The following is a 12,955-nucleotide window of genomic DNA, read 5'->3' as shown; positions in this document are numbered from 1 at the left end:
AGTTATATGAAGAAATATATACACATGTCAACTTATATATTTTTTATTAACATGAAAACATTTGCACACTTAACATTAGACATTTAATAATTTAAAAACACTTAGAATATAAAATACATAGTAAATTAAAAAAAATAAATATAAAATACATAATTTTAAAAAAAAAAAAAAGAAAAAAGACCCATATGAGGTCTAGGTCTTTTTTCACCAAGTGTTTTAAAAAAAATAAATGACACTCAAATCTCTTTTTATTCCAACAATAAATATTTTTAAAAGATTCTTCTGGCCTTCCGCCTTACACCATGAGCCAGAGAATTCTGGACTTTACCTAAGAGAGGAGAAAAAAATGCAACTTTAGACAGTGGAACCTCAACATGGAAATAAAATTGATATGATTGTAAATAGGATGAATACTCTACAATAATAATTTAAAAAAAAAAACCTTGAGTTCAGAGGCATCTTCAAGTGGGCAACTGTGTGAAGATCACCTGGTCCTCCAGAGTCGACACGGGCCTGACATGTACAAAAGAAGCAAAAGTTATCATATACAGATATTCAACAGATAGGTTTAGTTTTTTTTTTTTTAAACTAGTTTTACCTTGATCTGGTCCAGTCTGCTGGGCATGCAAGAAGAGCTGCTAAACAGAGAAAACTTGATTCAACCAAGCTATTTGGGAGTTGCCAAATGTTTACAGGAAAGAGAAATCTTACAAGAAATTTAATAAACGATCAAGATAAGTTTGAGTGCTCCTTGCTATTATCCCTTTTCCGGACGTGACGTTAACAGCTAGAAGAAAGTTGGCTTAAACATTTTGGTGTAAATTATTTTTGTGAAAACAACAATTAGTATTATAAATCGGAAACGGGTGTTACCGAGTGACTTTAACAGCTAGGAGAACGTTCACAAATACCTTTTTGTGAAAACAGATCAATTAGTATTACAAATTGTAAATTGGTGTTTTGCAATCGCGGTGAAAACTATCATTACATACAACACACCAAGAACTAAATCGTGCCTCTGGATGTTCTTTTTGAGAGAGCCTTCACCTAGCAAAGCTTTGTTTGATTAAATTAAGTCTTTCTACACGACTCAATGGGTGAAAACGGACAACATACTTTCTAAAGTCATATGTCATGGTCGTGAGGCTAATGCTAAGATAGCTAGTCACATGCTGAACACAGCCGGTGGGGAATGGGAGCCCAAACTTAAATTGTCGACGGTGTGTTCAACCTAGCATTAAACTTACAGATTTTTTGGCGTTTTGGGATCAATTGATTGCTAAAAAATATCCCGGTAACGTGATAAAAACGCACTTGAGCCAGTAACTTGCTCAAAGCCTTACCGTGCTGGCGTGCTGTCGACTATCAGCATGGCTCTAAAGGGGCGCGATACTGCGCATGTGCTTAATTTACGCACTTCCGTTATCAACAGGCGTAACCACGCCCATATTGTATTGTCCGCCATATTGAATGTGGAAAAGATGGTGGCTTGCTTACCGTGTTTTACGATGTGGTTTGTCCGCCCAACTCAACGTCATGACGTAGTATAGTCTGGATTTCTGCGGTCTTGATGCTGTAAAATAGTGTAACATGTATCTCATATCATTTTCTGAATCGCTTCCTACCCAATAGGGTAGTTGTTTTATAACTATGTTGAACAAAAATAAAAGTGTTTAACCTTGAAATGTCAACAACAATGTAGCTAGACCAGATAGATAAAATGATTTTACTGAAAAATTCAGCTTTCTTTCCTTTTTTCTTCTGTTCAGAAAGGAATATAGAAAAAATATATGCCACATAAAAATAATAATTTATTATTAATAATGGTGAACAAAGCACTATCATTTTTTTTCATTTGCATGCCAAGTAGTGATGTTATATTTGAACCTCAAATAAACTTTTCCAACCCATCCTTAGTAGAAACTTTAGATATTGTTAGTCCTTTTTCAAAAGTTGACACATTAGTGCCTTTTGTGCTGCATGCAATTTTAAATTTCTTCTTGTGTTAAACAACACTGTTGCTGTGACACCTGAATGGAGTAATTTGAGAATGGTAAACACTCGGATTGGTAAATATTGTGGTTGTGCAATGAGCTTTAAAATGTGTCGGACTTCAGACACTTGGATTTACTTTGTGTTTATGTAGCAATGACAATAAAATGAAAGCAGGAAGGGAAAAAGACACGGGACAGAGAGACCGGCAGAAATGGATGCTGAGTCATTGGAAGGACATGACCAGACATAACAATGTTTTGACTTATTGCATGCTATGGTGTTTCCAGCATATCTGAAAAACTAAGCTCTAGAATATGTGTCAAAGTGGCGGCCCGGGGGCCAAATCTGGCCCGCCGGATAATTTTGAGCGGCCCGAGAAAGTAAATGAATGCTGACTTTCTGTTTTAGGATCAAATTCAAATGAAGAGTATAGATGTATATTAAATTTTCTCATTTTCCACCTTTTAAACCAATAGTTGTCATTTTTCAATTTTTCTGTGTTTTTAATTCAAAAATAACTTTGTAAAATGTAAACAAATATTTAAAAAAAGTTCAGATGAACAATGTTTGAGATCTATAAAATAACCCTGAATATTCAGGGCTTTTAATCCACTGTGCTTTTAATCCCACTGTGCTGCCAAGTTCATATTGATTAATGAAATGGTCCCTGCTAAATAGGGGTTCCCTCTCCCTTCTGCTAAACTCTGCAGAGGTTGAAAGTGGCCAGCACTCTCTTTCTGGAAGTCTTTCATATACAACATCACGTGTAAGGGAAAATGGTAGATCTTTGTACATTTTATTTTTACCTTCGAATGATATTCTTGGCCAGGAGCCTGCACCGGTGGATAGCTCTCTGTCTGGAAGGGTCATAGACTGAGGCACGTCGAGTAAAAAGTTAAGCAATGTTTCCTTTTCTGTCTCAATAGTATGCAAAAACACTTAAACGGGTGCATTTGGAGTCATTTTTTGAAATAGTAGCATCGAAAGATTTGAGCTCCCGTTAAGGAATCTATCCAAGTAGGAAGCTTCCCAGCCAAAGCCAGCGAGTTAAGGACTTTTATGAGCGAGGCTATACATTCCTGTATTCGACACAGCCTCCCCTATAACTCATTGGTCCACATGTGTGCGGAGCTTTTTGGCTTTCATGGGGGGGAAATAAAGAGACATTTCACATGCATAAAATATGGCCCTGCCACACAGCCAGTCACAATCTCTTCACTCTTCTGATGTGCCGAACGCAAGCCAGAAAGATGATTGATTTATTGTCAATTTGATGGCAACCTCTGAAGGAATTTCCGATCTCGCTAGACTGCTATTTGCATGGGATTTTTTTTGTTTGTTCTGCAATGTGGTTACCATACACCATAGCTTAAGTGAAGGAGCTCACCCAGGCCGGACCCCCCTCCCCCCGTCCTTTGAGCGAGTAAAATGAACTAGTGTTACATAATAGTCCAACACTATATTTGACCGTTGAGCTTCGGAGCACTTCAACTATGCAATAACTTGTCCCATTTCTTGCCCTCAAGTCATGACTGGGATGATGGTACACTGTGTTCCAAAAAAAAAAAAAATCTCACCTGAAATATGAATTGCTGAGTTGGAAGACCTGCAAATGAAATTGAGATGAAATTCCTTAGAAAAAAACAACACACTTGCAATGGGCAGACTGAGTCTTTTTCCATGTCTCATTCATGAAATCATTTGAGAAAAGGCTTTGGAAAAGGTCGTAAAACTAAAAAATAAAAAAATGAGAGACGCAAACGGCATTGAGGAATTGAATTGATTGCCTTTATTATCATTATTCAACTACAATGAGATTTAAAAAGACGACAATGCCTGCAACATTCTTTCAAGCACTCATTTGCCGGGGGTGCCGGAGCCTATTCAACCTAACTATGGCCTCCAGACGGGGGATACCCTGACTGGGTAGGCCTGTAATATTCCGATGACGGCATATAGTAAAGACTGGTTTAACTTCACTGCGCTCGTTTGGTTCTTTTGTTGTAAACACGACGCTATGCGCACTACTGTAATTAATCAGGCAGCAACTCTTGACGTCAACAGCGCGTCTTGCTTGCGTAAGCTCTTGCCACTCCAATCACGCCTTCTCTAGCTGTGATAAGAAAATAGGCAGACAGTACTTCTGAAAAAGGACTTCTGGACAAATTTGGACCAATCAAGCCATATTGTAAATGGCAAAAGTGCTCAAATCGGATCAGATGTCACTTGTGTTTCGTGGCTAACATGTTGCACTAATGAGGAAAGGCATTAGTGTGACTTGTGTAATAATAGGTTTCGATGGAAGACATTTTTTTGTATTTTCTCCATGACAGACTGAAGATGGCGGATCGGACGGACTCAGTCCCTTTCATTGCGCTGTGTTCAGTTCTTGAGAATTTCCAAATATTTTCCCAAGCTTGAGACAGGAACAGTTAAAGGGCCAATTTGTCTAGGGTGTGTTTAAATATGGGACTCTTTACCACACCTATTAGACTCACAGTGTCACTTGTCATGCATTGGACAGGATGTGAACTCAAGGATAAAAACAGAGCATCCAGCGATTCTTGTTCTTTTACTTTGGGGCGGGAACTACCAGTTGGAAAATTATTGGAAAATATTCTATAACAAATAGCTATAGGGTGTTCCAGTGCCTAAATAAAGTGCGGCTCAACTTTAATGAGCAGTTAAACGTCACGAGTGACGATCGTCATTTTCCAGAATGTCAAAAGTTGTAAACGCTTATAAAAAAAGAAAGGTGTTATAAGAATGTGAATATCAGTGCCGTATTTAAACAATCTCTCTCTTTCTCACGGGCTCGTCAAATAGTATCTAAAGCAATACAAATAAGCCAATGATTTTATAGCTTCATAATTCACTCTTGTATTTGTCTACAGCCTTTATTTCCTAAAAAAATGACTGATGATTGATGATGCATTTTGTTATCGGAAAAAAATGGATAAATGTATTGTTATCTTGTTTTTAATGCATTTAAATGTGTTCTTGCTTGTTTCTTTAAGCCTTTTATTTTACATTTTGTTACCTTCTTATTCAAAAGTATAGGAAACCATGATTTAAATTTATACATAGTTATATACTGTTTGTTGACATCATGTTCTGAGTTTTTTTTAGATAATTTTTAACAGTAATGACCTGGTGTGTCATGATTTACCGTACTTACTCGAATTGAATAAGGTACACTGATATTTAGCAACATTGCCTTGAGTCTTTGTTTAAAAAGCACAAGGTCACACATGTTGGAGTGTACATAGTCCGACTCATTATTCCACTAAACGACAAAGAAAGCTGGAAATTGGCCTTAATATTTATCAGCCATCTTTGCGCTTTCTCTCTAAGTGTTTAACATTTGAGCTAAATACAGGTTTAGATTTCCCAGGATACGCAGCTGACGCATTGGCGTTCTATTTATAGTCGTATGACTTGCTGGCCCGAGTCATACAACTATAAAGCGCAGCTGTCTTGGCCGTCACGCCAACGACGTATCTGATTAGTGGACAAAGATGGATGCTGTTGTCAAGGTGATGTGATTATGTTATCGGGATTAGAACAAAAATCTTCCATGGGGACCAAAAAATCATTCTGGAAGGTACTGGCGTTTTAGGGAAAAAATTCTAAAGTGCTTAAGAGCATGTTTTTTTTGGTCTTTCTGTTTTATTACATAAAGTGTCACTAAAAGTGAACAAGCGGTCAATCGCAAAATGAACTTCACTCTCTCATAAACATTTTATAGGTCGAATAATGCGCCTAACTTGGATGTTTTCTGTATTTTATTTTTGGAATCTGTAGTTCACAATGCTGGGAATTCAAAAAAAGAGGATTTTTTTCTGCATTGGCCATTGTTAAACTAAACAATGACTGGGTAATGTCTACCATTGTGTGTGTTTGTGTTGGGATTATCATTAAGGGCTCTTGGCTGCATTACTGGATTCTATCGGAGAGGAATAAATTCATTTTTTAAAGTACAGGCCTTGTAAGAGGACAACTATGTGTTATGTATGTGTTATGTGAGACAGGGAGGGATCTGGAAAAAGAGAAGCTTAAAGGTCAGCATGTTGCCTTTTCGTCATTAAAACGCTTACATAAGGAGAGCAAGGGAATGACCGTTTCTAGTAAAATTGGAATGGCACCATTGGCATATCGTGGGGATGATTGCCAAACAATATTTGATCGTTTTATCGTCAAGTTGTCATCGTTTCAAACGACAAGCTCCCATGTTTTATAGCATTGCGCATGTTTAGATGATAAACCAAACAGCAACGCATTTGCCTTGCAAATCATTTCTGCTCATAACAGAACAACGTAATCCTAAAATAAATAGATACTTTACTCAGGTGCACTTATTTGGTGACTGTATGTTCAATTAGGAATAACCAAAGAGAAACTGCTCTAACATGGAAACAGAGTAAAAAAAAGAGGAACATTTTTCTAATTCATTGCTACTACAAAAATGTGAAAAAAGTATAGTAATTGACAAATGTGCAAACAGAGTGAGTTGGCCCAGTGAAGTCAATGACTTGACCTGAATGCTCTTGCAGCAGATAAGTGTTGTTTGTTCTTGCCTGTGACTTTTACAAATGAACAACAACATCTGATTTACAGTTTTTAGGTTCGGCATTCGAATCCTGGTTCTATGTGAGTTTTTTTGTTGTTGTTGCATTGGGCAGGGGGGAAGTTTATTGCTTTTTTATAAATGGTTTACTTTTATGGATTTCAGGGTATATTATCCAATTCGGATTGAAATAGTGCAAACCATGGAGGTGTTCTAGAGAACTTTGGTTCCCCATTCATAGAGTCGTAGGGGGGTCTGGATCCTATCCCAGATAACTACAGGAGACACCCTGAATTAGTGCCCAGCCAATCGCAAGGCACAATAAGACAAAGGACAACCATTCACGCTCACACGCTTACAAAAAGGCGATTTAGAGTTTTCAACCATCCTACTGTGTACTACTACATACTGCACATTTCTGTGATTGCGGGAGGAAACTGGAGTACCCAAATAAAACCCACACAAGCCTAGGTTGAGCATGCAAACTCCACATCTGGGATAGAACCCTACAGAACTGTCAGGTCGATACTCTAACCATCTTTTGTTCACCAATAAAAACTTGTGGAGCGACAAAGGAGCTATGACGTCCCTCAGAGGGAGTTTCCACCCAGCACTTTGAATGACCAAAGACGTCAGCCAATCAGAGAGACGTATGCTGATGAGGGAGGAGCTTAGAAACACACGAGACCTTCCTTATGAGTCGCTGCTAGGGTGCGCAGGGCGGACTTCTCCGCCACCAGCCGAGCCCACCCGACGCTTTCTCCCCCCGATCTCCATCCACCAAGAACAGGACACCATCCGTGGAATATAGCACAGGAATCTGTTCAGTTTTGAAGCTTTGATTTTTTGGAGGGGGCTGTGTGTCAATCGGTATGGAGTGCGGGGATGCCTCAAAGCAGAGCAGGCGTTTCTGCGTCTTGTCTTGGGATCAGGTGCAGCGGTTGGATTCCATCCTGGGGGAAGCCGTGCCCATCCACGGTCGGGGAAACTTCCCCACGCTGTCCATGAGACCCCGACAGATTGTCCAGGTAAACCAATGAAAACTTGTCTTGACTTTGCATGTTGTTCACTGGCACAACTTTCTTAGTCAATTCCCGACTCCTCTTCTTGGCAAATATTTTTTTTACAGTCATTGGCACATGACTCACTGAAGACTTTAATTGTAATTTCAAGCCAAAGGCGACCCCCTCGGATCTGCCCCCCACCCCCTTACATTTCCAGTGGTTGACTTCCAGCGTTTTTTTTTCCCTCCCCTTGTGGCTTCTGCACAGACAGTTGGCTATCTGCAAAGAGTCCAAATTCCACTTATGGTCCATCTGAAGCCTCCAAGTCAGGCAGTAACTTCTTTTTCTGCCCACGACTATGATGATCTCAGCGCGTGCGTCGAGCCCTGAGCTCATGCTTGTGGTTATGGAAAGATGAATGCTCCATTGAGTGTTGCAGGAAGCGTGAATGTAGGTTTGAACCCCCCTGAAGTGGAGACGCGTGCTCTCTTTGGAGTTAGGACAGAGTCCAAAGCTATACCTCTACTTACAAATGCCTCTAGGTAGGAACGTTTCAGGTTACGAATTTTTGATATACAAATGAGTGACTCGAGATACGAAAAAGATCCAAGTTACAAAATCCCACAAATAGTAAATGCATTTCCTTATCCGTTATGTTATTTTGAATTCCCCTTATTAAGCGATTAAAAAACACGGTACAAAGTAAAAGTCTAAAATGTACTACAAAGTGAACGGCTTATGGCCCCTGGAAGTACGGGCCTTGACACCATATGGTGGACAAACACAGGTATTACATTTAAAATGGCGACAGAGGGAAATATTTTAGCGGCGAAGGGCACATTTATTTTAAGACATTAATAAATCATTTCCTTGGGACACTGACCAATTTTAAAGGATTAAGTTGGTAGTGGTGTGAGGACTGTGGAACAAATGAGAAACTTTACATATAAAGTACACCTCTACTTACAAAATTTTCAAGTGACAAAAAAGTTTTGGAACCAGTTAAATTTGTAAGTAGAAGTATGACTGTACTTGTTTTTATAATCTGGCAACATGAAGACCAATAAAATCAATGATGGAAATTCTATCATAGGAGAACTTCCAAGACTTAAGCTAGTGCAGTAGAAGATTGTTTTGGTCGCAAGTCTTTTTATTTTATTCTTTTTTTTTTTTTACAGAGCTTGTTGCGAGCCAGAATTTTTGAGGCAAGTCCTCGCTGTCACTTTAATCAATCGCCCGTTGCTATATAAGGAAAGACACGCGTCCCTAGTCTCTGCTAGGGTTTGGCCTCCACCGCCTGGCCTCGGAGCCACATTCGCGGCTCCTGGAGAAGCACTAACCCCAATGTAAATCCAAGCGTCCACATTCCAGCTCTTGACATCAATGCAGGCAGAGTTCACGTTCTCACATGCTGAGTCATTCCAAACAAGTAATGTTGTGCCTTTTAGAACAACTAATCACATTTCTAGGCAAGAGGAAAAACGCCTCTTGACTAGTAATGTGATTTTAGTTCACCAGTATAGGAAAGTGCCACTTTCATTCTAAAGGATGAGCGGCATGCAAAGAATTAGGCTCGCGTACGTCAGTATTATTGGCGTTGACTGACTGGATCATTGCTTCCTTCAGAAAGATGACCCATGATGTGGCTCGCATTGGATCGTAAGCTATTCCTTTCCGTAGATAGTCGAGCGTGTATAAATAGCTCGGCATGATGTAACGTCCTTTCAAAAAATGAGCTTCTCCTTTTCAGAGGTTGTTAAATGGAGATTTGACACATTCAGTTAGTTGTTTATCATGACGGACCTATGACATGTGATTTGATAAATATCTGTCATTGCAGCAGCTCTTTTTGAACCATTATCTAAGTCACTAGGGGAGGAAATGGCTAAGCCTTAATGACCCACATTTTGACACGTGGAGCCACAATGATCATCGATAGCACAAGTGCTTTTGTGCGTCCCCAGAAATTACATCACAAGTGCCGACTTTCTGTTTTAGGATCAAATGAAGATTATAGATGTTATTATATTTCCTCATGTTAATTTCGCTTGCAAACCAACCCGAGTTTGACACCCTTGATTTATAGATCAGGGGTGGCCAAGTCCGGTACTCGAGAGCCCTAATCCAGTCTGTTTTCCATATCTCCCCCCTCTACCACACTTGAATCAAATGATCAACTCATCGGCAAGCTGCCCAGAAGCTTGATACCGATCCAGATGATTTGATTCAGGTGTGTTGGTGGAGGGAAATATGGGAAACAGACCGGATTGGGGCTGTCGAGCACCGGACTTGGTTACCCCTGATCTATATCTAACATTGTGCAAGGAGCTCCTCAATGTCTACATGTCAATGGTCCCTCGGTTACGTTCAAACTGAAGCCAACGTTGACCAAATGGACTTTGAGGGGAAGAGTATTGATCTAGTCTACGGCAAGCTGTTGACGTCACTGTACAGTATATCTAACGCCTATTTCCCACAGGTGGTACGGGCCCGGCTGGAGGAGAAGGGGGTTTGCGTCAAAGACGTCCGGCTCAACGGTTCGGCTGCCAGCCACGTACTCCACCAGGACACGGGGTTGGGCTACAAGGACCTAGATCTGATCTTCGGGGTGTCTCTGAAGGACGACCAAGCGTTCCGTCTGGTCAAGGATGTGGTGTTGGACTGCCTCTTTGACTTCCTGCCGCCCGGAGTCTCCAAGGAGCGCATCACGGCGCTGACCCTAAAAGAGGTCTACGTGCAGAAACTGGTAAAAGTCTGCAACGATACGGACCGCTGGAGCCTCATCTCGTTGTCCAACAACACGGGCAAGAACGTGGAGCTAAAATTCGTGGACTCTCTCAGACGGCAGTTTGAGTTCAGCGTGGACTCCTTCCAGATTTGCCTCGACTCTCTGCTCTTGTTCGACCGCTGCTCCGAGACGCCCATGTCGGAGAGCTTTCACCCCTCGGTGGTCGGCGAGAGCGTGTACGGCGACTTCGGCGAGGCCATGGACCACTTGTGTCAGAGGACGATAGCCACGAGAAGTCCGGAAGAGATCCGAGGGGGCGGCTTGTTGAAGTACTGCCACCTGCTCGTACGGGGCTTCCGAGCGGCCTCCGAGTCGGACATGAAGCAGATGCAGCGCTACATGTGCTCTCGCTTCTTCATCGACTTCTCGGACATTGGCGAACAGCAACGCAAACTGGAGGCTTACCTCCAAAACCACTTTGCCGGCATGGAGCACAAACGCTACGAGTGCCTGATGACGCTGTACGAGGTGGTGAACGAGAGCACCGTATGTCTGATGGGTCACGAGAGGCGCCAGACGCTCAGCCTCATCTCCATGCTGGCGCTCAAGGTGCTGGCCGAGCAGAACGCCATCCCCACGGTGACCAACGTCACGTGCTACTACCAGCCGGCGCCTTACGTCCGGGACATTAACTTCAGCAATTACTACATCGCGCACGTTCAGGCGCCGCGCGTGTTGCCGTGCGCCGCTTCCTATCAGACCTGGTTGCCTTGTAGCTGAGGCCCGTGTGGCTAAAGATGGATTCCTTTCGTATCTTTTTACAGAAAGAGGACAACAACAACAACAATAAAAAAACGAGTTTGCCAAATGTGACCCAATGAAACAAAAAAAAAACGAATCCCGTTCTGCTGTACGTGCGATTGAGCCGACACACGACATCCGTCCGATTGCCGGTCATTTTTTTTCAAGCGATGTAACGATAACGTCTTCAAGAAAACGCTCTTTCGGAGAGAAACATCAAAGCTTTTGTTATTTTCATACTCTGGCTTTTAACTTTTTGTAAAATACTGGACCAAAGATGTATTTTTTTGCTCCGGAAGGGAATTGTTTTGGTTTTGGATTCCAAGTGCCTAAAATGACCTGTGAAATGTTTTTTGAAATGTCTGTAACATAAGAACTTTACATTCAGGTTTTTTTTCTTCTTCTTCTCTAGAATTCTCTGTCTGTCCTAAAGAAGCAGAAGCATTCATTTTCTTGTGAGATTAAAACAAGGAGAAGTCATTTTTGGTGGTGTGGTTATTTTGGTTTTCATCGCAATTTTAAATAGTAATTGACTTTACTTAAAAAGATCCGTCCCCCAAATGTGGCACTGTCACCGTGGGCTCTTATGGGTTAAAATGATTCGCTTTCACGTTTCCTGGAATATCGTGTGGGTTGGATGGGAGTGTAACAGGTGCTATTTAGATGCATACCATGAGTGCTTGTTTAGCGTCAACATGAAGGAGTCTGCTCTCTTGCAGTTTACAACTCATTTGCAAAGCATCTAGACTTTTGACTGCATTTGTAAAAGTGGAGGTAAGGATCCCTTACGATTTCAGAATGTGAACCATAAGGAGTCTTTTTTTTTTTTAAAGATACAATGCCTTCTCTCTTCTGATTACTAAAGCGTTTTTTTTTTTTTTTTTAACAAAGGTGGGCCTGTTCTTTTACCCATAATACAACTGGAAAGCCAACTCTTTTTGCTTGACTGACACCATATACGAGTCATGGTCCAAAATCTTGATAGTGAGGGTGGAGAAGGTGGTTGTGACCACATATTTAGCGCTTTTTGTTTAAGAAAAGCTCTATTTGACAGGTCTCAAATGGAAAAAAAGGCATATACAATTAGCTTGTCAAGTTTTGTGGTTCGGATTCAGGAAACCAAATGTCAGCAATTACAATATACATTTTTAGTTTCCATTCATCACAAGTCGTCAAAATTCCGAAGAAGCTTGATTGACAGGTGCTAATGTTGTAGAACTTCTACTCCATTGCGTCTTATATATTTTTCCATTTCGTTGTGCATTCTTTGGCGGGTGCGACTTATACTCAGGTGCAACTTCTAGTCCGAAAAATAGGGTAGAATAGTCAAAAATTTTGGGAACCATTTGATTGTTTTTAATACTGTGCAAATGTTAGCAAGCCTTTAACTTCCTATTTGTGTTTCTCCCAATGGACGTTAGTTTTGTCTGGTCTTTTAAATCAACCATTCTTAAAATGAGGTAAGTAAGGTATTTAGTTCTTCATATATTGTCCCTTTCTGACTTCCTAGAACAGTTAACGTCATATTTAATTTTTTTTTGAATGGTCATGGCATCTATTCTAGGAAATGGCATTTACTATATGTTTGGCTTACACTTGCAAATTAGAGAAACTAAATCAAGGGTAACAGTCATTTTAAAAAAAATGGGCAACAGAACAGTTTTAAACAGGAAATGAGATCTATGTCTAATCCTGCAATAGCAAGGATTAATTAATGTTTCCAATGGGAGTTTGTACTTCCACACATGCTGGGCTTAACCATTCAAGGGGCCCTTACACGTGGAAAAAAAAGCCTACAGCAATAACCCCACCTGCTCACTGACTGTGAAGCAAGTATCAACCATTTCACCTCCAAATTCC

At 40.7% G+C, this 12,955-nt stretch overlaps 1 protein-coding gene and 2 long non-coding RNA genes across 3 annotated transcripts in view; 1 reads left to right on the top strand and 2 right to left on the bottom strand.

Annotated features, from left to right (window-relative positions):
* Positions 1 to 27: 27 nt before the first annotated feature.
* LOC144199037 (uncharacterized) lies at positions 28 to 639 on the bottom strand. Its single transcript, XR_013326823.1, has 3 exons — positions 599 to 639; positions 443 to 513; positions 28 to 328 (listed from the first exon to the last, which is right to left on the bottom strand). It is a non-coding gene; the product is annotated as an uncharacterized LOC144199037 (long non-coding RNA).
* An 893-nt stretch (positions 640 to 1,532) lies between these two features.
* The window catches only part of LOC144199036 (uncharacterized), a 62,582-nt gene continuing 51,159 nt past the window's right edge, over positions 1,533 to 12,955 (bottom strand). The window contains exons 19-21 of the long non-coding RNA XR_013326822.1: positions 3,573 to 3,601; positions 1,679 to 1,761; positions 1,533 to 1,573 (exon numbers count right to left, since the gene is read on the bottom strand). This is a non-coding gene — a long non-coding RNA (uncharacterized LOC144199036). The remainder of the gene's footprint in view (positions 1,574 to 1,678; positions 1,762 to 3,572; positions 3,602 to 12,955) is intronic.
* tent5ba (terminal nucleotidyltransferase 5ba) lies at positions 7,268 to 11,575 on the top strand. Its single transcript, XM_077721705.1, has 2 exons — positions 7,268 to 7,590; positions 10,046 to 11,575. Exons 1-2 carry the CDS (start codon positions 7,435 to 7,437, stop codon positions 11,072 to 11,074), a joined length of 1,185 nt encoding a protein of 394 aa, XP_077577831.1. The 5' UTR covers positions 7,268 to 7,434; the 3' UTR covers positions 11,075 to 11,575.

The sequence above is a fragment of the Stigmatopora nigra genome, chromosome 7 (genome assembly GCF_051989575.1).
Source record: "Stigmatopora nigra isolate UIUO_SnigA chromosome 7, RoL_Snig_1.1, whole genome shotgun sequence".
Lineage (NCBI taxonomy): Eukaryota > Metazoa > Chordata > Actinopteri > Syngnathiformes > Syngnathidae > Stigmatopora > Stigmatopora nigra.
This window is presented reverse-complemented; position numbering and strand designations above follow the sequence as displayed.

Coding starts and splice junctions, on each gene's coding strand:
- tent5ba (XM_077721705.1), top strand. CDS start 7,435: ATGGAGTGCGGGGATGCCTCAAAGCAGAGCAGGCGTTTCTGCGTCTTG. Junction 7,591..10,045: donor GACCCCGACAGATTGTCCAG/GTAAACCAATGA, acceptor TATTTCCCACAG/GTGGTACGGGCCCGGCTGGA.